This window comes from Leptodactylus fuscus, chromosome 5, assembly GCF_031893055.1.
Source record: "Leptodactylus fuscus isolate aLepFus1 chromosome 5, aLepFus1.hap2, whole genome shotgun sequence".
NCBI classification, from domain to species: domain Eukaryota; kingdom Metazoa; phylum Chordata; class Amphibia; order Anura; family Leptodactylidae; genus Leptodactylus; species Leptodactylus fuscus.
The window spans coordinates 159,367,061-159,391,411 of NC_134269.1; the positions used below are offsets into that span (position 1 = coordinate 159,367,061).

Sequence of the window (24,351 nt, forward strand, 5' to 3'; positions counted from 1 at the left end):
TATGTTCCCCATAGACTATAATGGGGTTCGAAACCCATTCGAACACGCGAACAGTGAGCGGCTGTTCGAATCGAATTTCGAACCTCGAACATTTTAGTGTTCGCTCATCTCTAATTATTATTATTCCCCTGAAAAACATGATTTTAATATTATGACAATGATGCAGTCTACCTTCAACACTGTACATAGATTCATGTAGATCTCTAAGTATCAGTGGAGATACGACACATAAGACTGATCCCCACAATCACAGGATTCAAGAAGGCCCTGAAGACTCACCTATTCAGGAAGGCCTACAACCTCCAATAACACTATCACCTCACCACCATCTGTACAGTCTCCCCCTCTCCTTCTGTCTCTACCCCCTTCCCACATAGATTGTAAGCCCTCGCGGGCAGGGCCCTCTACCCCACTGTGCCAGTCAGTCATTGTTAGTATTATATCTACCTGTATATTCTGTGTATTGTATGTAACCCCCAAATGTAAAGCACCATGGAATTAATGGTGCTATATAAATAAATAATAATAATAATAATTTATCATATACACTTTTTTTTTTCAGCCCATCCTCATTGGTTCTGCACCTGTGAGTTCTGGACTCAGCTGGCACCGGTCTTTACCTCTCTGTGTTGTTGGAGGATACCGAAAACTTTTCTTCTGGCTTACTGAAATGTAACTGTACAGAAAGCATTAATCCCTTAAAGGGGTTGTGCCATTATAAACATTTTGCCGCAGGATAGGGGATAAGTGATTACTGAGGCCCTACTGCTGGGACCCATAAAGATCACAAGAATGTTGGCCAAAAGTTCCCCTGACTGCTGTATGTTTGAGAGTGCTGCCCTGAAACTGAATAAAGTGGTGGCTATACATATGCGCCACCGCTCTATTCACATGGAGCATTCAGGGGAACTTTGAGGCCCCCATTACTGTGATCAGGGATAAATGTTATTAATGAGACTAAAATGTTGTATAGCTTAAATGGGTTATCCCATTAAAACATTTATCACCTCTCCACAGGATCACTACAATGTGGGTCCCAACCCCCCATTCCTTCTCACTGCACAAGCGCAATGAGAAGGAGCTTGAATAGAGGAGCAGTCACATATGCCCTGCTGCTCCAATAAATGTACAGTATATGAGAATGCCGAATACAGCTATACTTCTTATTAAACAGATTCTAACTTTGTACATTGTTTATATATCCTTATTTTTCACCGTTTTTTTTTTTTCAATACAAATGGGGCTTTCATTGGTGGAATACTTAAATTTATATTATTTTTACTTCGGAAGAAGGCACAATGAGGGGGGGGGGAGAAAAAAATTTCATTATTTTAAGGGTAAACATTTGAAATAAATTGTGCTTTAAGAAATACATTTCTCTCAGTGTATTAAGTTTGTCCTGAATACAAAAATCCCATTGAAACATGCATCAGCATCAACCCAGCCTGACATGCCTACAGAGCAATAGAAAAACAAGTCACGGCTCACCCAGGGATGTTGCTGGAAAAAATGCCTAATTTTATATTTGTTGTTTGCTTTTGAGTTATATTTGCAGTTGCTACTTGGTTGTAATTTTTTGCCTTCATGTTTTTTTTGCAGAATTTTGTTTACATCGTGTTTACGGTGCACATTTCTGTTTTATAGTTGGCTTGTGTTTATGAATTGTTAAAGAGGTATTCCAGATTTCATGACTTTGTATAGTGAACATGATACCATACAATTGTATTTTTAACATATTTTTATTTTATCAGTTCAGTGGTCTGTCTCTAAAGAAAAACAGTATGGTCCAGTCTTAGTTCTTTGCATCTGTAGGAGAAGTAGAGAGTCAAATGACCCTCACATAAGTCATGGCACCCCTGGTATTCAGATAATTGTCCAGGAGACAGGTTAATAATATAATAATGAGGGGCAGAACACATACAGTATTACTACAGCATCATCTCATTATGTCTCTTATATTCCTCTGTGTCTTCTCAGTTTGGTTGTTTTGTTGATATTTTTTTTTTCCAGTTAACTTCTTTAGCAAGATGACAATGTTATGTAGACATGCAGCCGTATTACAAATCACTTAGAATGGACAGGTAGGTAAATATACACATAGATCAGTAGTTATAATAGATATCCATTTCCATCATTAGTCCTATTTAGTTATTGTGTCAACAGAAATTCAGCTTTAAAGGGGTTATTGCATGAAGTGAAAATGGCCGGACTTTTCGTCCACTGCACATTCAACCTGACCATAGCCAGGCTGAATGTGGGCGTGACTGTGGTGGACAGCGCTCCCACTGAGTGCAGTATTTCAGCTGTCTGCAGCATCTGATGAAGGAATGGGATCGCTAGTGATAGCTGAGTACTTCCTATTGAAGTGTATGAGAGAGCCATCATCCACCAGTCATGCCCACATTTGGACTGGCTGCAGTCAGGCTGAATGTGCAGCAGGAGAAAGATCCTCCCATTTTCACCTTGTTCACATTGTGTTGAGCCGTGTGTTCTGTCGGGAAAGCTCTGGATTAGAGATGAGCGAACAGTAAAATGTTCGAGATTCGATATTCGTTTCGAGTAGCCCCTCAATATTCGACTACTCGAATCGAATATCAAACCCTATTATAGTTTATGGGGGGAAAATGCTCGTTTCAGGGGTAGGCAACGTTCGATCAAATTATACTTACCAAGTCCACGAGTGAGAGTCAGGATGGATCCTCCGAGAAGTCTTCTCCGTGCAGCGTCCCCGCGGCATCTTCCAGCTCTGAATTCACTCTGCCAGGCATCGGGCCTGGGCAGAGCCGACTGCACATGTTCGCACTGCAAGCGGGCATGCGCAGTCGGCTCTGCCCAGGCCCGATGCCTGGCAGAGTGAATTCAGAGCCGGAAGGCACCGCGGGGAAGCTGCACGGAGAAGACTTCTAAAGGTAGGAGAAGAACCAGCGTTGATTGGCCGACTGTATAGCATTCAGACAATCAATGCTGGTTCTGCATTGAACTTTTCCATCCGAATAGCGAGTGGTACGAATATCGTAGTATTCGATCGAATACCTACTCGATCGAATACTACTCGCTCATCTCTACTCTGGATGCATAAGGTAAATGTATCCACAGGACACCATTCACCCAAAGGATGGAAAACGGGTGTTCAGCCTATACACATCGGTAGCTATATTTAACGTTGTAGTCTATTAGCCTATTGTGCTTATATAGTGGCATACATCACAGCCATGCACCTGAGATATATGTCCAGATTCCCTACGGATGGCATCAGTGTAATGTGAACAGGGTCTTTGCGTCTAGTGCACACAAAGTGAAAACAATATATAGATTCCATTCTGTTTATATACTTGTTTGTTGAATGAGTGGATATGGAAGGACAGTCTAATGATCAGGAACGTGGACGCTGATGTTACATGTGACATAGACTATAAGTACTGACCACCATTGAGCTTTATGTTTAATTTTCTGGTGTGAACAGAACTAGCCATTGAAATGCCTGTCATAAACAACCTCTGCATGGTTAGCTTTCTCATGTAGTTGTAGGGTAACAGTGACCTTGCACAGTAATATACAAGCAAGCTTAAGTACTTACGTCAGTCTTCAAGTGTATGATTACTGCATTGGATTAGATTTGTTCACACAGAAATGTCAGTATTTAATACATACATATTTTACCCTTTTTATAAAATGAAAAAAGTGATACTTCCTGAAATAATCACTCATCTCTGAAATATGATCTAATGACCTACTACAGCTTCAGTGGCCTGAGCCAGACTGGAGAAGCAGGTTAAGTTGTTCCTCTGAACAGAGCATTGCTGAGAAGATGTTAAGACTTTAGAGCCTAGCTCTCTGTATCAAATGTCTTTACCATATTTCAATGCCAGGAGTTTTTCCAACTTTTCCCAGGAAAACAGCCCACAGAACGTCAGAGACTCCTGTCTTGTTTTTGCGTCTCTCTAAAGCTCACCCAAACCAAATATTAGATCACTTGGTTTTACTGTTTCTTGGTCCTCTAGCCAATAAGAGTTAAATATTAAGAGGAACACTAAGCATAACATCGGCTATGTCCAACCACATAGTATTATTGAACTTACATTTCTCCCCTTTTTTATTCATGTAGCCTTCTGCTCAATATTCTTGATATATGTTGAATATTGTATGCTCTTTAGGCTTCTTAATACAAAGCAAGCTGTATTGTGTGTTGGTATGTACAGGCTCTGTACATACCAAGATAGTTCGCCAGAAGACATCCAATGAAGCAAGCCACAATTTTATTCTGACTAATTCAGACACATGAAATCATACCCGCTGCCGCTGAACTTCTCACACATTATAGAGTGTTTTATATTCTCCTTTAGTCCAAAAGAAAATATTTCAGCTTCTGTCCGCTATTTTGCCCTGGTGGAAATGGGGGCAGGAAATGGTCCAGAGAAGAGGATCCAAAGGTGGTGGATGGGTCCTGCATATGGTGGTTGAACTGGGCCTTCACAAGTGGGGTTGAACTAGTACCTGGCCATATTGTGTTTCTGGACTGTGGCCGCTGCCCCTTAAAACATTGACCCAGTGGGCCATGAAAGCTATAATTGCTATAAAAGCAACTTTTTTTTTTTTTTTTGAGATGAAGCCAGGAGTGGATTAACCCCTTCCCGACATGCGCCGTAATAGTACTGTGCATGTCGGGTCTGTAACTATGGCGACCGCCCGGGAGCCTGGCGGCCGTCATAGCCGCCGGGTGTCTACTGCTGTCTACTGTCCCCGGACCGATCGGAGGCATTAACCCCTCCGGCGCTGCTGTCAAAGGCGCCGGAGGCGCCATTTTCCCGGCGGCGCATGGGCGCCGCCATTTTGGCACGGATCGCCAGCTCCTGGAGCATGCTCCAGGGCCGACGTCATGTTGCAGTGACAGCCGGGAGCCTTGTTAAAGGCTCCCAGCCGGTCTGCAAATTCTCTCTTTTGCAGGCTGGTGTATACAGCCTGCAAAAGAGATTATGTTTTATTGCAATGCATTAGCATTGTAATGCATTGCATTAGTGATCAGACCCCCTGGGGTTCAACACCCCTAGGGGGTCTAATAAATGCAAAAAAAAATAAAAAAAAAAAGTAAAAAAAAATATAAAAAGTATTAAAAGTTCAAATCACCCCCCCTTTCCCTAGAACAAATATAAAAGTAGTTAAAAACTGTGAAACATATACATGTTAGATATCCCCGCGTCCGAAATCGCCTGCTCTACAAATCTATAAAAATATTTTTCCTGTTCGGTAAACGCCGTAGCAGGAAAAATAGTCAAAAGTGCCAAACCGCCGTTTTTTCACTGTTTTAATTCTGATAAAAATTTTAATAAAAAGTGATCAAAGCAATAACATTTCCCGAAAATGGTAGAACTAAAAAGTACACCCGGCCCCGCAAAAAAAGACGCCCTATGCATCCCCGTACACCTATGTATAAAAAAGTTACGGCCGTCGGAATATGGCGACTTTTAGAAGAAAAAAATTTTAACACCGTTTTGGAATTTTTTTTAGGGGTCAAAATGTAAATAAAACCATATAAATTTGGTATCCCTGGAACCGTACCGAAACACAGAATACAGGGGACATGTCATTTTGGCTGCACAGTGAACGCCGTAAAACCAAAGCCCGTAAGAAAGTCGCAGAAATGCATTTTTTCTTCAAATCCACCCCATTCTGAATTTTTTTCCTGCTTCCCAGTACATTATATAGAATAAATAATGGTGGCATCATGAAGAAAAAATGGTCCCGCAAAAATTAAGACCTCATATGACTCTGGGAGCGGAGAAATAAAAAAGTTATGGGGTTTAGAAGGAGGGGAGTCAAAAACGAAAATCAAAAAATGCCATCGGCGGGAAGGGGTTAAGCAGAAGGTAGAAGTATAAGAACATCATATATATATTTTCCATTGCTCTTGTAGCCACTCCTAGGTTTGGCTCAAAAATACACAGCAAAATCTGCAATAAAAGAAGATGCATTTCCGCAAAGTGGGGCCTTAATCTACTTTACAGCCAGAATGTAGGTATAAGAGCACTAAAAATCCCAGAATATCCAGACTACAGGTAGTCTTTTATTTCAAACTACAGCTATTCTGATGTAAGAGTCTATTTCGAGAAAAATGGTAGGTATAAGGGCAATACAAATCCCAGCAGGGATGGGAACCCACTGAGTGAGGCACATCGCATTGCACTTCTTTCACAGCTTGATTCACCTTTTTGCTCGGCCTTTCCGCCTTGCAAAGGAAAATTTTTATAAATCTGGTGGGATGACCGAATCATAGCACACTGCACTCTTCCCACTTATTTCTTTCTTTTTATGTTCACTGTTTGTCATGTTTTTGTCACGTGGATTGAGGAATGTAATTGCCCTTTTGAGACCCTCACAAGGTCTAGGGGAAGGTGTTGTGTGGCCTTTAGGTTTCCTCTTTTCCTGTGACCCAGCCCACCTCTGCTTCTGTGGAATTGGGTTAGTTGTTGGCTCCTGGTAGTACACTGGGGTAGGAGCCCATGTGGAGGCAAGGAGGTAACTCACTGGGTATCACACTGAGTGAGGCATATCACACTGTACTTCTTTCATAGCTTGCCATTCTCACCCCTTTTTGCTCAGCCTGTCTTGGAAAAGGAAATTTTTATAGAACCAGTGGGATGATTGGGTTATAACACAGCGCACTGTCAGCTTTCTAGCAGCATATAATACCGCACATTGATGAGGACATGAAAGACCCTCTTTACACCTGTCCAAGACAGATGGGAGAAGTGAGTGTGCTGATAATGAGTTCATCCCAGCATCAATTTTGGCAAGTGGCTTGCAGTTAGTGCCAAGGTTGCTGATCCCTGCTCTGTTTTAAGAATTTGAAGGGGAAGGCTCCGCTGCATTCTCCACCGCTGTCAGCCATCTTCTGGGACAGCGGTGGAGAATGCAGCAGAGCCGGGAGATAGGTAAGTAACAGTGTTTTTTTTTATGTTTGTATCCCCCCAGGTCTCCAAATGTTATACTCTGGGGTCTAAAAAGACCCCAGAGTATAATAATTGTTCATGGATGTCCACAGTGGGGCATAATACTGTGTACTGGGGCCACTATGGGGACTAATACTGTGTGCAGGGGCCAATATGGAGCATAATACTTTGTGCAGGGGCCACTATGGGGAATAATACTGTGTACTGAGGCCACTATGGGGAATAATACTGTGTGCAGGGGCCACTATGGACATAATAGTGTGCATACCTCCCAACTTTTGAAGAACCGAAAGAGGGACAAAATGTGCTGCGGCAAATTTAGCCCCACCCACTTTTGTGTTGACTCCATCCACTCGTTAATTTTTCATGTGCCCGCACACAGTATAATCCTCCTACAGTCACCAGTAAATTATGTCTCCCCTCTATCTCTCCCCCAGTTTCATATACACCCTTCATCTGCCCCCAGTTTCATGTCCCCCTTCCATCTCTGCCCCCAGATTCATGTCCCCACATCTCTGCCACCAGTTTCATGTCCCCTCCATCTCTGCCCCAAGATTCATGTCCCCCATCTCTGCCCCAGATTCATGTCCCCCATCTCTGCCCCCAGATTCATGTCCCACATCTCTGCCCCCAGATTCATGTCTCCACATCTCTGCCCCCAGATTCATGTCCCCATCTCTGCCCTCAGATTCATGTCCCCCATCTCTGCCCCCAGATTCATGTCTCCACATCTCTGCCCCCAGATTCATGTCCTCTGCATCTCTGCCCCCAGATTCATGTCCTCTGCATCTCTGCCCCCAGATTCATGTCCTCTGCATCTCTGCCCCCAGATTCATGTCCCCCATCTCTGCCCCCAGATTCATGTCTCCACATCTCTGCCCCCAGATTCATGTCCTCTCCATCTCTTCCCCCAGATTCATGTCCCTCCATCTCTGCCCCCAGATTCATGTCCCCCATCTCTGCCCCCAGATTCATGTCTCCACATCTCTGCCCCCAGATTCATGTCCTCTGCATCTCTTCCCCCAGATTCATGTCCTCTGCATCTCTGCCCCCAGATTCATGTCCCCCATCTCTGCCCCCAGATTCATGTCCTCTGCATCTCTGCCCCCAGATTCATGTCCTCTGCATCTCTGCCCCCAGATTCATGTCCTCTGCATCTCTGCCCCCAGATTCATGTCCTCTGCATCTCTGCCCCCAGATTCATGTCCCCCATCTCTGCCCCCAGATTCATGTCCCCCATCTCTGCCCCCAGATTCATGTCCTCTGCATCTGCCCCCATATTCATGTCCTCTGCATCTCTGCCCCCAGATTCATGTCCTCTGCATCTGCCCCCAGATTCATGTCCTCTGCATCTGCCCCCATATTCATGTCCTCTGCATCTCTGCCCCCAGATTCATGCCGTCCTCTCCATCTCTGCCCCCAGTGTCATGCCGTCCTCTCCATCTCTGCCCCCAGTGTCATGCCGTCCTCTCCATCTCTGCCCCCAGTGTCATGCCGTCCTCTCCATCTCTGCCCCCAGTTTCACGTTCCACCTCCACATTACACTTGCCTTCGCCGCTGCGCGCCTCTCTCGCTGACACATATGCGGCTGAAGCGAGGAGCTGACCTGTGTCAGCTCCTCGCTTCGCTGCTGCCGCCGGCTACTGGCTTGTAGACGCGATCATCTCATCTGGACGCAGATCTGAGTTGAAATCGGGACATACCTCCCTCCAACCGGGACCGCGGGACATGTCACCCAAATTGTGAATGTCATTGTGAATGGTTGGGAGGTATGTATTGTACGCAGGGGGCACTGGGGCATAATACTGTGTGTGCAGGGGCCACTATGGGGAATAATACTGTGTACTGGGGCCACTATGGGGAATAATACTGTGTGCAGGAGCTACTTTGTGGCATTATAATGTGTGCAGGAGCCACTAAGGGGCAATATGGTGTGCGCAGAAATGTGGGGGGGATAGGGGTCTGTTTGTCGGGGAGGTGGGGGGGCCATGTCAAATGTTCGCCACGGGGCCCCACCATTCCTAGTTACTGATGCTGGGAGTTGTAGTTTTACAACAGCTGGAGTAATGAAGGTTGCCGAACCCTGTCCTAGAATACATAATCTTTAATGGGTTAAATGAAGCTACTGGCACATTTCACAGGAGAACCTGAAAGAGAACTACAAGTCTCAGCAGGGCACACCACTAGCCTGCCCTTGTACATCCTGTAGCCGTAGCACACGATGACACAGGTCTTCACCTCTAGTCTCTGCAGCTTCTTACACTCTAATAGGGGACAGCAACTACAACTCCCAGCATGCACCATTCACTTCCATTGGAGATTTGGAGTACAGCAGAGCACGTGTGCATGTTGGGAGTTGTAGTTTCACACTTGCTGGAGCGCTGACTATTACTGAGCTCCTGCTCCAGTCTCTGTAGCTCCGCCCTCGCACCCATGTGACTGCTCATGTGATCCTGCCCTCAGCTCTCTGCAGGATGTAGCAGCTGCTGTCACTTGACTGTCCAGGAAGAACTGCTGAGTGTTACTGTGATGGATGAGGATGGGCTGCCTATAGTTGGATCTGGCATAGACCTTACCAAGGTGGGTGCAGTATGGTGGTCATGTAGTGACTGGAGCACAGCAGCACTTCTATATGCATGTCTAGTAAGAGTGTGCTGTGCTGCTTATAGTCAAGGGGACAATGTTATCTGCACTTTGTAGCTAAATGCAAGCTATTGTTCCCTGCTAGCAGCCATAACAGACTATGGAGGTGACCTGTGTGCTGTAAAGAAGAATGACTGTAGGTGTCTCAGTTCTGCATCTTCCATAACCATTTCTCTATGTCTGTGTGTATGATGCCAGCCGGCTTCTTCACAGGGGTTATACATATTGGGGTGAAACCCTAAAACCCCGAAATGTCCAGGCCTGGAGACATTGAAACATTATGCATTGCAAACAGTGAAATCTGGTGTGAAATTCTGCTACATTTTTGTGAGAGACTGAGCATGTTACCAGGGTGGAGGAATCCAACTCCTGCTCTGATGCCTTCGTAAATGGCTGACAGTAACGGTTTGTCCATAAACCGCGTGAACAAGACCTGCAGGTTTTAAAAGCGCAATCCACAAGTAGCAGAAATCTTCTAAGTACGAAAAACAGTCCTGTGTATCATGCATATTATGTTGTGGCAATGCTGCAGATTTTTATCACAGATTTCAGACCTTCACTATATAAATTTGCAGTGAATTTGCAGTATACATTGATTTTTCAATGCAATTGGAAAAGTTTGTAGTAACAGTTTCTGGAGTTACACTTTTTGAAACCAGGGAGGCCTAAAATAACAAATGGTATGTACACGCTTGTCTTTCAGGTGGGGATCCAGTAGAGAGTCTCTGTTCAGGGTCCCAATGTTCTTGAACCTTGGAGTACACAGGAGCATGTCAGCCAATCAGAGTGCTGATGCTCTATTCAAAAGGAACACTAGTGTGCAGCAGAAGGTAAGCAAAGATTAGGAACCCGAACTAAGACTCTCTGCTGGATCCACAGCCAAATGGACAGGTAAGTATATACTGTTATATATATATATATATATATATATATATATATATTTTTTTTTTTTTTTAAGGCTTCCTTATGTGTGAAATAATGTACTGGAACACCCCTTTAAGAAATTACTTTTTAACCTATTCTGAATCACCTGTTGAATGAAAAAAATATATATATATATATATATATATATATATATATATCCAGACGGTCCATTCTTAACCCGGCAAGGACATGTGTGTTGAGAGATATTTTATATATAAAGCCACCATCTACATCGCTTCTAGACGCAACCTTAGAGTTAGGTCTTTATAGGTTTCAGCCTATGGATATAAGAATTGAATATCTCTGTGTATTGTTAGCAGAAGTTTTAAAAAATGGTAAAGAACTAAAAAACAGGGTATATCAGACAGTGACTGTGCTTTATAGAAAATAAGAACTCTCTTTATTATTATATATTTCTCTTTCTGCAGGTCCCCGCCATCCAACAGAAGAGAACTGTAGCTTTCCTCAACCAGTTTGTGGTGCACACTGTGCAGTTTCTTAATCGCTTCTCAACAGTTTGTGAAGAGGTTTGTTGTGTTTCCAACATGTAACATGTTACAATTAAGGGGTTGTCCTATCATGTTCATTGTATATATCATAAAACAATAAACAATATTTCTTTTAAAAAATTTCCAATAATGATTTATGCCATTTATTTGCATAGTTTGGCACCACTTTGTTTTCAAAGTGAATAACAGTGTGTGCGTCCACCTAATTAATGGACTGTTGGTGGTCACACATGCTCAGTCACTGTCTCCACAGTCCGTTCTCCAACAAGGAGAGCAGAAAGTTTTTCTATTAGCTGCTATTTCTATTGATTCCTCTATGCAGAAACCTGGCTATGGGAAGAGAAACTGAATATGAGTGTGCATATTAGGTAGATGTACAGTGCCTACAAGTAGTATTCAACCCCCTGCAGATTTAGCAGGTTTGATAAGATGCAAATAAGTTAGAGCCTTCAAACAAGAGCAGGATTTATTAACAGATGCATAAATCTTACAAACCAAAAAGTTATGTTGCTCAGTTAAATTTTAATAAATGTTAAACATAAAAGTGTGGGTCAATTATTATTCAACCCCTAGGTTTAATATTTTGTGGAATAACCCTTGTTTGCAATTACAGCTAATAATCGTCTTTTATAAGACCTGATCAGGCCGGCACAGGTCTCTGGAGTTATCTTGGCCCACTCCTCCATGCAGATCTTCTCCAAGTTATCTAGGTTCTTTGGGTGTCTCATGTGGACTTTAATCTTGAGCTCCTTCCACAAGTTTTCAATTGGGTTAAGGTCAGGAGACTGACTAGGCCACTGCAACACCTTGATTTTTTTCCCTCTTGAACCAGGCCTTGGTTTTCTTGGCTGTGTGCTTTGGGTCATTGTCTTGTTGGAAGATGAAATGACGACCCATCTTAAGATCCTTGATGGAGGAGCGGAGGTTCTTGGCCAAAATCTCCAGGTAGGCCGTGCTATCCATCTTCCCATGGATGTGGACCAGATGTCCAGGCCCCTTGGCTGAGAAGCAGCCCCACAGCATGATGCTGCCACCACCATGCTTGACTGTAGGGATGGTATTCTTGGGGTCGTATGCAGTGCCATCCAGTCTCCAAACGTCACGTGTGTGGTTGGCACCAAAGATCTCGATCTTGGTCTCATTAGACCAGAGAACCTTGAACCAGTCTGTCTCAGAGTCCTCCAAGTGATCATGAGCAAACTGTAGACAAGCCTTGACATGACGCTTTGAAAGTAAAGGTACCTTACGGGCTCGTCTAGAACGGAGACCATTGCGGTGGAGTACGTTACTTATGGTATTGACTGAAACCAATGTCCCCACTGCCATGAGATCTTCCCAGAGCTCCTTCCTTGTTGTCCTTGGCTTAGCCTTGACTCTTCGGACAAGCCTGGCCTCGGCACGGGAGGAAACTTTGAAAGGCTGTCCAGGCCGTGGAAGGCTAACAGTAGTTCCATAAGCCTTCTACTTCCGGATGATGCTCCCAACAGTGGAGACAGGTAGGCCCAACTCCTTGGAAAGGGTTTTGTACCCCTTGCCAGCCTTGTGACCCTCCACGATCTTGTCTCTGATGGCCTTGGAATGCTCCTTTGTCTTTCCCATGTTGACCATGTATGAGTGCTGTTCACAAGTTTGGGGAGGGTCTTAAATAGTCAGAAAAGGCTGGAAAAAGAGATAATTAATCCAAACATGTGAAGCTCATTGTTCTTTGTGCCTGAACTACTTCTTAATACTTTAGGGGAACCAAACAGAATTCTGGTGGTTTGCGGGGTTGACTAATAAATGACCCTCTGAATAAACTTTTCACAATTAAAAAAAAAATTAAACAAAGAAATAACATTCTTTTTTGCTGCAGTGCATTTCACACTTCCAGGCTGATCTACAGTCCAAATGTCACAATGCCAAGTTAATTCCGAATGTGTAAACCTGCTAAATCTGCAGGGGGTTGAATACTACTTGTAGGCACTGTACATGTTACTAAGCGCTTTGATCACCAGGTGGTGCTGTAATATGTAAGTAAATGTATCTGATTAGTATTTTAAACAGCAGATAATTAGCAAACATTGATTATTTTTATGATCTATGCAATGAATGTGATATTTCACGTTAGGCTTTCATTTAACTACCCAAGTGTGTCTTGACTGGTTAAAAACAAATGGAAGTTCATCACCCACTTAAGGTCACTAACCAACTATAATCATACTACCATTTTCTTTTCCATGTTCTTGGTCCATCAGGGGATCAGAAATTAAGTCTTTCTTATTCTGTAAAACTTTCCACTTGTATTTGTCTTCAGAGTATAATAATCGGAGACCCAGGGGAGGATACAAACATAAAAAACACTGTTACTTACCTCTCCCTGCCTCCGGTGTACTCCCCGCAGATGTCGGCCATCTTCAATGACGTATAGGACGTCATGTGAGCAGGGGCTTGTATCTCCTGTATATATGTTCAATCCTGCAGCTGTGCTGTTTTCTTTCTGCGGAAGTCCCCGCTGCACATGACCACTAAGGCCAATCAGCAGCCTAATGAAAGGAACACGGGACGTCACCGCCGGCGAGGACTTCTGGCAAAAGAAGACAGCACAGCAGCAGGACTGGACTGCGCTGGGGGACACTGGAGCATCTGAGGACCGGTGAGTGAGTGTGTGTGGGGGGGGGGGGGGGGGGGGGAGTGTTTGTTTTTGTTTTTCACTTTACCTGGCCTAATTTAAAAAATAATTTTTAGACTGGACAACCTTTTTAAGGTAATATATTATATGTAACTTTTTTTGAATGCTATGTGTACATAGGATTTGTACTATGTGTTTTTAAAATGATTTATGACACTTGAGACTGAAACCACCTTCACATAAAAGATATAGAACTCTCCTTATCTATTATCTTATTGCTTTTGTTTCAGAAATTGTCTGCCCTTTCGTTACGTATCCAGCAGATTGAAACAACGCTCAATATTCTAGATGCAAAGGTTTGTCGATATAAACTGTTCTATGTGAAATGTCATGGCAGTCACAGCCGACGGCTTCCAAAAAAGAATTAGATGCGAAAGAGCATTTATGGTTATGGAGATGTATAGACAGTCATGATGTTTCCCATTACATGATTGAACTTAATGGACATTTTGTCTTTTTTTTTTAACTATAACTACATGACTATAATCTACATAGAGTACTGTTCAAAAATTTTATGCAGGTGCAGATAAAATTTAGAATGCTAGCGTTAGAAAAGTAAGAATGATTTCACATACAGAAGTGTTTAGTAGTTTAGTTTTGTTAATTAACAAAATTAAGCAAATGAACTAGAGAAATATTAATGACATCAATGTTTGGTATGACGGCTTCCAGGACTCCTTGTTCGTCTTGATTCTGAAGTGCTGCTGCTTTATTTTAGCTTTCTTCCATTCCTGGCTTAGAAGATGTTAAAGTTGAAACACAATTGTCCAACAACATTACCAATGGCCACTTGCCGCCCCAGCCTGTCCCAGAAGCCACTTCAGTTACACCACAGTCAGAAGTAAGTGGGTTACTAGTAGCATGGATTGTTATGTGTATAAAGCGAGCGAGCCTTCGCTGTGGGAACGGGTACAAGTTGGAATGGCAGTGGTGGAGGCTCAGTGAAGATGAATAGTGGTTATTTTGTATATTGTGTATATAGTGCACCACAGTAGTCTGTTCCTCCAAAAGCTGTCAGTAAATAGCACCCAAAATTGGGTGTTTTTTCTTGCAGCTCAATAATTGACACCTTGTGGATGTAAAACTGCTGAGGTTTTAGTTACAGCATGTAGAGGAGATTTATAGAGATGTAATCCTTGGTGCTGCTACTGAACATGGCAGTAGACTAGTTACTGGTGAGTTTGCGGCAGCAAACCTGCTGTAACTACTGCTTGGGTGTCCACATCATTCCGTTCATTGCACTTATTGTATAATATGTTATAAAATATCCAAAAGAAAAAGACAGACTGTATTACACAGTATAATTCCGCAATAGTGCTCCCACACAGTATAATGATCCCTATTGCTTCCCCCCACATGATAATGTTTGGTGGGGCCCTGTGGAGTTAGTGGTGAGTACGGATTTCTTAATTACTCACCCCTCTTTGCACCCCCCTCTCTTTTTTTTTTTTTTTTTATTAACACTGTCTGCATCAGATCAGGGAAGAGGTATCTGGTGAGCAATTGGTGTTGTTGATAGAAGTGCTCATTGTAGACACTAACACCCCCACCCCCCTCCCCCCAGTTGTTGTGGGCCCTGGCACTTGCTTGGGTCTTCTGGGTGCTGGTGCTGACCCTGAACAATATACTAATTTAGATTGTAACACATAGGTATTGCATATAATATGTTTCTTTACTCCTTTATTACACTTTATTTGCATGTCACTGTTTTGCATCAGCCTTTGAAAGCCAAAACCGGGATCAGGTGAAAAATGGCACAGGTGCAAATCTTTCCATTATACCTTCTCTCTATGTAGCCTTCACTCCTGGTTTTGACTCATAAATACTGATGCAAAACACATATATGTGAATAAGATCTTATCTTTGATTTGTGCCAGGTTAGTCACATTATATTTAAGCCCCTGCTAACTTATTACTTTGCTACTTTTAATAGGTTACACAGCAGAATCCCATAAATGATAACACCTTACCAAAGGAAGAAGTACAGGCTGAAAATATTCCTACTGTGGCAAAAGATCCAAGATATGCCCGATACTTAAAGATGGTCCAAGTGGTAAGCATGTAAAAAATGATAAACTCCCTCAAACATCTGAAATGGATAGGCTACTGTGTCTGAAATATAGAAAGTGGTCCCAGAAGACAGATCCTCATTTATAATGCAGTGATGGCCTATTCTTAGGATAGCCTATGACTGGAAATTCCTCAAAAGGACCTCTAACTTGTTCTTGACTACATCTTCCTTCATATTATTAAGTGACTGTTTTGCAGTACCCATGTTTAATGCTGCATTGATTTACTTGAGATATTGTGGCATTTTGTCTTATAGGGAGTGCCTGTAATGGCTATTCGAAACAAAATGATTTCTGAAGGACTAAACCCGGATCTCTTAGAGTGAGTATTATAGTTTCATCCTTCCATACTGATAAGTATTAGAACATTTAGAAGAGAAAAGTATAGCATGAGTATAACAGTCCTACACATTGTCTTCTGCTGCTATTCGCAAAGATGCCTCATTGTATGGCATTAAGTCATATAGGTGGAATCTGCAGGTTAAATAAATATATATATAGAGAGAGAGAGAGTATATAAAATATTTTTAATTATATTATACAATTATTAATATTGTATAATTAATTAGCTGTATAGTTTGTTGCATATTTGCTAGGGATTCAGTTTAATGAATTAGAGGATCTTAACCACTGGTGGTTTGGTTTACCAGCTCCTCTTATGGAAATTTTTTAGCACTAATTGTTCAGAATGAGGTTGTTTTTTTGTTTTTTTTTAAACTCGTTTTATTGAAGATATAACAAAATAAACAATACAATCAGGAGAGTGCATACACAATACAAAATTAAGGAAAAGAAAAGGGTTCCAAACAAACAAACAAAGATCTGCCACAGCGCCACCCCAACCCAGGCCCGACCATATCGCGCAAAAGAAGTGAAACAGGAATGAAGCGCCTCGCTTGGGGACTTGGAAAACAGAAACCCAAGCCACTTAAAAAGCGATTACCCGTTTCCGCCCAAATAAATGCAGAGAAAAAGGTACTGCTTGCAGTACTTTTCCCTCTGCATTTTTCAAGTGGAATGGGGGATGGAAACCCTGAATGGTCATCGAGTGCAGGTGTGAACCCAGCCTTATGCTGTGTTCACACATCAGGGCTCGTTCACATCTGCGTTCTGCTCTCCGTAGGTTTATGCAGGTTTCCGTTTCCTGCATAAAACAGAGCAGGAGACGGAAACCTGCAGGAGTCTCTCTCACCCATTCATTTGAATGGGTGAGAAAGATGTCCGGCCGTGAGCGGCGGTGAGCGTCTTGCGCTCTCCGCCGCGAAACCGGGTTTTTTAATCCGGATACAGAGTTGGACATGCAGTACTCTGTGTCCAGATTAAAAAATCCGGTTTCGCGGCGGAGAGCATAAAACGCTCACGGCCAGACCTGGTCTGTGCTTTCCGTCTTCTGGCATGCAGAAGATGGAAAGCACAGAACGGAGAGTAGAACGCAGGTGTGAACCTAGCGTCAGTATTCCATCCGTCCGTTTGAATTCAGTTTGACACTTCAACACGGACTGATGCACATACGGATTGTATACTGACACCTTTTTATGCTGATAGCAAAGGTTCTCCATCCCCTAGAGGACAGATAAGGGGATTGAAAGTAGCAATTGTAAACAGAGTAAAGATAAGGAGATATAATGAATGTCCCTGTGTCCTCCTTATCTCTACTCTGTTTACAATTGCTACTTTTAATCCCCTTATCTGTCCTCTAGGGGATTGACAGCGTTTGCTATCAGCATAAAAAGGTGTCAGTATACAATCAGTATGTGCATCAGTCCGTTTTGAAGTGTCAAACTGAATTCAAACCGACGGATGGCATACTGATGTGTGAACATACCCTTACGCCAGGTTCACACCTGCGTTCTGGTCTCCGTTCTGTGCTTTCCGTCTTCTGCATGCCAGAAGACGAAAAGCACAGACCGGGTTCGGCCGTGAGCGGCGGTGAGCATTTTATGCTCTCCGCCGCGAAACCGGATTTTTTAATCCGGACACAGAGTACTGCATGTCCGACTCTGTGTCCGGATTAAAAAACACGGTTTCGCGGTGGAGAGCATAAAACGCTCACGGCCGGACATCTCTCTCACCCATTCAAATGAATGGGTGAGAGACTCCTGCAGGTTTCCGTCTCCTGCTCTGTTTTATGCAGGAAACGGAAACCTGCAGAATGGACACCTGGGCGCAGATGTGAACGTGCCCTTAGTTGGAACGACTATGTAATAAAAAATGCTGGTATCTTGCATAAAAATTTTGAAGCTCTTCTGCTGACAACTAATAAAAGTAAGACACAAAATGAGTAATATACACTCACCGGCCACTTTATTAGGTACACCATGCTAGTAACGGGTTGAACCCCCTTTTGCCTTCAGAACTGCCTCAATTCTTCGTGGCATAGATTCAACAAGGTGCTGGAAGCATTCCTCAGAGATTTTGGTCCATATTGACATGATGGCATCACACAGTTGCCGCAGATTTGTCGACTGCACATCCATGATGCGAATCTCCCGTTCCACCACATCCCAAAGATGCTCTATTGGATTGAGATCTGGTGACTGTGGAGGCCATTGGAGTACAGTGAACTCATTGTCATGTTCAAGAAACCAGTCTGAGATGATTCCAGCTTTATGACATGGCGCATTATCCTGCTGAAAGTAGCCATCAGATGTTGGGTACATTGTGGTCATAAAGGGATGGACATGGTCAGCAACAATACTCAGATAGGCTTTGGCGTTGCAACGATGCTCAATTGGTACCAAGGGGCCCAAAGAGTGCCAAGAAAATATTCCCCACACCATGACACCACCACCACCACCAGCCTGAACCGTTGATACAAGGCAGGATGGATCCATGCTTTCATGTTGTTGACGCCAAATTCTGACCCTACCATCCAAATGTCGCAGCAGAAATCGAGACTCATCAGACCAGGCAACGTTTTTCCAATCTTCAATTGTCCAATTTCGATGAGCTTGTGCAAATTGTAGCCTCAGTTTCCTGTTCTTAGCTGAAAGGAGTGGCACCCGGTGTGGTCTTCTGCTGCTGCAGCCCATCTGCCTCAAAGTTCGACGTACTGTGCATTCAGAGATGCTCTTCTGGCTACTGTTGCCTTTCTATCAGCTCAAACCAGTCTGGCCATTCTCCTCTGACCTCTGGCATCAACAACGCATTTCCGCCCACAGAACTGCCGCTCACTGGATGTTTTTTCTTTTTCGGACCATTCTCTGTAAACCCTAGAGATGGTTGTGCGTGAAAATCCCAGTAGATCAGCAGTTTCTGAAATACTCAGACCAGCCCTTCTGGCACCAACAACCATGCCACGTTCAAAGGCACTCAAATCACCTTTCTTCCCCATACTGATGCTCGGTTTGAACTGCAGGAGATTGTCTTGACCATGTCTACATGCCTAAATGCACTGAGTTGCCGCCATGTGATTGGCTGATTAGAAATTAAGTGTTAACGAGCAGTTGGACAGGTGTACCTAATAAAGTGGCCGGTGAGTGTAGAACAGCATTTAATAAAGTAAAAACATAAAGCATGTCTGGCTGCAGACAGATAAGATAATCCTTTAATAGTCCCATCATGAGGAAATTCAATAACGATGGACATTCAGATGATGGACTGATTGGTGTCCAGCTTCAAGTGATATAGACATCCCCTTTAAGTACCAAAATACCTCAGTAATCACATTTGTAAATTTCATAGATGCAGATTAATATTGCAATGTAGTATAATGTAAACTATCCTTATTTCTTTTCAGGACCCCTAATGCCCCAGTCCCAGATGGAGACATTGCACCTGAAGACAGCTCTGACAGTGAATCCTCATTCAGTGACTGAAGAGTGGTATCTTCTATACTGTCCTGGAATTATCTAGACTTTATAAGTTTATGTATAAGGCTAATGAGCGTTATGTAAAGGTTAATCCAGAGAATGTATACAAAGGACTAGGTCATGTAAAGTACAGTGTAGGCAGTGTACAGCTCCTGCTTTGTCTTCATTAGAAATATCCAGTGCTCCAGCTTTTTCCTCTGTACATGTGTAATACCCATCAGATTTATTAGACAGAGTCAAGCAGTGTAACATAGAGATCTTGAATTTTTTTTGTACTAACTATATTTGGTGATAACTGCATATATGTAAATATGGAGACTGTTCTGTGAAGGAGTTTCAGATTATGGCAGATTATTTCAAGAAAATAGCACAGATTGTTACCGATATAAAAAAAAAAATCTAGTATTTCAGAACTGTTTTGTATTCTTTACTGCATATAAATGAGCTAATAAATAACATTCATGTACAAGTATATATGGTATTATATATATGGTATTCTGATTTATATCATTGGATACAACTAGATAATGTAAAATTTTATGCTGCTCTGAATATTTTTTTTTTTCCTTTAAATTTTTACATCAGCATTAAAGGAAAATGTGATAAAGTGAGGCGACCTCCTCTCATAAGGATGTCATATGTATATTGTCCCAGATCAATCGTACTAAAGATAGTCTGTACTTTGTGCCAATATTTTACTTTGTGCAATTTGGAACATTTAAAGGGGCTCTATCAGCAAAATTATGCCGTATGAGCCCCACATATGCCTGAATAGCCTTTAAAAAGGCTATTCAGGCACCGCTAATCTTATTTTAAAAGCTCCCCCCGTTTTTAAATAATACCCTAAAAATGATTATTAAATCATACTTACCCATGCACAGTGGGCAGTTTGTGCACTGGTGGACGTCATCTTGCTGGAACGCCCTCCTCTCTGTCTTCTTCCAGCGACGTCCTCCTGTCCTGGCTCTTCCACGTCTTCATCTTCTTTTCTTCTGGAATGAAGAAGTTCGCGAGCATACTGCACATGCACAGTACACTCGCGTAGTTCTAAGGGGAACTTAGAACTATGACAAAAATTGCATCGGAGCGTATGCAGTACGCTCGCAAACTTCTTCATTCCGGAAGAAAAGAAGATGAAGGCGTGGAAAGGCGAGCCCAGGAGGACGTCGCTGGAAGAAAACACAGAGGAGGGCATGCCAGCAAGATGACGTCCACCAGTGCACGAGTTGCCCACCATGTACGGATAAGTATGATTTTAATAATCGTTTTTAGGGTATTATTTAAAAACGGTGTGAGCTTTTAAAATAAGATAAGCGGCGCCTGAATAGCCTTTTTAAAGACTATGTATTCAGGCATATGTGGGGCTCATACGGCATAGTTTTGCTGATAGAGCCTCTTTAAACTCTGCCCTAGAATTTTGCCACATTTTATGCCAAGGTTGCCATAATATGACACAGAATTTAGTATGTTATGTCAGTGACCACCTCCATTGTATCTGCACATATATGATGTATTTTTGAGTGATTGAAATTCTTTATTCATGGCAATTTTACATACAATTTAAGCTGCTTTTTGCTTACTGTCAGAACTTCTAATACAAATTTTCACCTCACATTCAGAAAATAAATGCTCCCATAACAATATAACAGAAGAGGAGGAAAAGCAAGGCCAAGTTGTTTCAGCAATTACTTAAAGCTTACTGAAGAACTTGAGGCAGGGGCCAAGTGTTTTTGGCAATGTCTATTTAAACCAGGCCAAAAGTTAAAAAGAAAAAAAAAAAAAGACTGTGGAAAATTTATATGAGGCAATAGATGAAATAATGGCCGACTGTGGGAATATCAGGTGCACAAGTGTATGCGCCAAGCTCATGGCTTTGTAGGCAGCTGTGATACTGTTATTGAATCTCAATGATAACTATTAGACTGCAGAAAAGGACAACTGTATTTAATAATATATTGGTATGAGATTTGTTGATCTAAAGGATGGAAGTACTACAGTTGCATCATCAGACCTCTCTCCACGCCTGAAATGTAAGAAATCCTATAGGCTGTACATACCCTGATCTACATGACTTATTGTTTATTACTGTACCCACATCTACATGCACTGCTTTACGTACTGGGGAGATCCTTAGACCAGTGAAAAAGTCCATCCAAGGGTAATTCATTTTCACGGTTATGGTAAGACCCAAGTCTTTTTAACAGATCGGTCACACAGGCTGTTTAAGAAAATTGTTGTGTGAATAAATCCACTATATTCTCTATTATTATTATTTATTTATATAGCACCATTAATTCCATGGTGCTTTACATTTGGGGGTTACATGCAATACACAGAATATACAGGTAGATATAATACTAACAGTGACTGACTGGCACAGTGGGGTAGAGGGCCCTGCCCGCGAGGGCTTACAATCTGGGTTGTGTTCTGTCTATTAAAAAATAAAAATGGCTAGCACACAGCCATGAAAGGCTTTTATGTGAACAAGTGCTAAGAATAGTTCCAGTGCCAGAGTGATAATACAGAAACACCGGTGAAAAAGATTTCAGCCTATTCTATGGCTGCTTGGAGAACAGTCTCACACAGGGTAATAAGCTTATAAGAGAGGAACTGCACACAAGAAGAGTCCAAAGATGACACCAGAAAAAATAAATAAATAATAATCAGTTGTTGTACAGGAAGAGACAGAAGCTTATGGGAAACTTCAACCACTGGGTAAGAAAAGGAAAAAGTTTGTTCTTACTAAAAAGAAAACCCATATTTACCTGATGTTAGGCTAAGCAATGGTTCACAGCAGGATGCAGACAGGCCCACGTGGTATATGATGTAGGCTGCACAGGTGCAGGATACCGATATAACATTCACAGATTTACAATCCGTAAGGGTGGTAAATACCTAGTATCCAAATGCACATAGATAACACGTAAAGTACCAGTCACAACCTGCAGTGAACCATTGCTTCATCTAGCATGTGGTAAGTATGGCCTCTCCTAGTGATATGATTTATAATGATGTGTCTCAGTGTATTGTTTTCAATGTGTTTTATTATTATTACACGGTCATTCGAGTGCATGATCATGTCAAAGATAAGAGTATAAATGCAGTCACAGGAAAAATCATGTTACATCCAGTGACATGTCCTCTGAAAGCAGATATTCTCTTTCCTTATTTTCTCCATTCGTTGCAGACAATCATGAACTCTTCCACAAGCAATTTCTGCAGACATCATCCTCACTTTTCCATTATCCTCCCCATCCTAGTACCCTAAGGCCGGGGCCCCAAGGACCGGAAACGCCGCGGAGATGCTGCGGGAAAAATCGCGACGTTGTACAGTGCAGGCAAAGTGGATGGGATTCATGCGAATCCTACCCCCACTTTGCGGAAAAGATCGTAGCACGGACACGCTGCAATTTGCAAAGCCATTGCGGCTTCGCAAATCGCAGTATGTCAATTATATCTACAGCAACACCGGCGGCTTTCCCGTAGATATAATGTTAAGAGAAAGTCTGCAGAGGAAAACTCTGTGAACTTTCTCTTAAAAGCGCTGCAGAAAGAACCACAATGCGTTCACGCAGCGGTTCTTCCCACAGCATTTTAGTTCTGCGGTTACAGCCCTTGGGGCCTTAGCCTAGTTTTTTGGGCTGGAATTTGGTCAGGAAACGGACTCAAATTCCTCCTCCTAAAAACGCCTCACCATAGGACTGTATGGTGAGGTGTTTTTTGGAGGAGGAATTTGAGTCCGTTTCCTGACCAAATTCCTGACCAAAAAACTCTGTGGACGCAACAGTGTTCTCTTACTGCTGCTCCTAACACTGTATAGTGCCATACAATGCCCCTGAAAATACCACTACCACACAGATAGTGCTCCGCCACAGTATAATGCCCCTCTGTGTTCAACACATAGTATAATGCTTCTCAATGACCCCCTCACAGTGGATTGACCCTCTTAGTGATCCCACACACAGTATAATGTCCCCTCACTGGTTCCCACACAGTATAATGCCCCCCATGCAGCATACTACCCCTCCATAGTGTTCCTACACAGTATATTGCCCCTCTGGAGTCCCACACTTAGTATGATGCCCCCCAATTTCCCCACAGTGTATATTGCCCCTCAGTTGTCCCACACACAGTATAATGCCCCCTCATTGGTACCTAAACAGTGTCATGTCCCTTCAGTGAGGAGAGGTGAATATTCGTCTTTTTTTTTTTTTTTTTTAATATAATGTTAAACTCTAGTGGCACATAAAGAGGGACATTAAACGGGGGAGGGGGCAGATGGAGGGGGACATTAAACTGCAGGGGTCACTAGACGGGGACATTAAACTGGGAGCATCTGAAGGAGTACATTATGTCATTTGGAGTAGCTAGAGGGGACATTAAACTGGGAGCAACTAGCTGCCCCCAGTTTAATGTTCCCTTTCCAGGCACCCCCACAGTTTAATGTTCCCCTCCATATGCCCCATAGTTTAATGTCCCTTCTAGCTGCCCCCAGTTTAAACTGGAGCACCCGGAGAAGGACTTTATACTTTGGGAACAATTGGAGGGGAACATCATAATGTTGGGGCATATAATATTAGGGTGACTGTAGAAGCATTATACTGTGTTCGGGCACAAAGAGAAATGAATGGGAATGTGCGTAGTCAATGTGGAAGTGGGTGGAGCTAATTTTTTTGCTGCGGTGCGCGTTGCATGCCATACATCCTATCCCTCTTCTGTCCTTTGAAGGTTAGGGAGTATGTCTTATTAGGTGTGGTACAATTACCTCAGCATCTCCCT

The 24,351-nt window shown here is 42.7% G+C and overlaps 2 protein-coding genes across 3 annotated transcripts in view; both read left to right on the forward strand.

Moving 5' to 3' along the window:
* Nucleotides 1–1,222, forward strand: part of NUP37 (nucleoporin 37) — a 37,677-nt gene extending 36,455 nt beyond the window's left edge. For both annotated transcript variants that reach the window (XM_075274567.1, XM_075274568.1), the window contains exon 10: nucleotides 563–1,222. In XM_075274567.1, coding sequence (XP_075130668.1) covers nucleotides 563–676 — 114 coding nt within the window. In that variant the 3' untranslated portion in view covers nucleotides 677–1,222. The remainder of the gene's footprint in view (nucleotides 1–562) is intronic.
* An 8,203-nt stretch (nucleotides 1,223–9,425) lies between these two features.
* Nucleotides 9,426–20,010, forward strand: WASHC3 (WASH complex subunit 3). The gene is made up of 7 exons (XM_075276344.1): nucleotides 9,426–9,527; nucleotides 10,943–11,041; nucleotides 13,922–13,987; nucleotides 14,410–14,532; nucleotides 15,625–15,744; nucleotides 16,018–16,082; nucleotides 19,500–20,010. The coding sequence occupies exons 1-7, from the start codon at nucleotides 9,477–9,479 to the stop codon at nucleotides 19,576–19,578; spliced, it is 603 nt and encodes a 200-aa protein (XP_075132445.1). The 5' UTR covers nucleotides 9,426–9,476; the 3' UTR covers nucleotides 19,579–20,010.
* The last annotated feature ends 4,341 nt before the right edge of the window (nucleotides 20,011–24,351 follow it).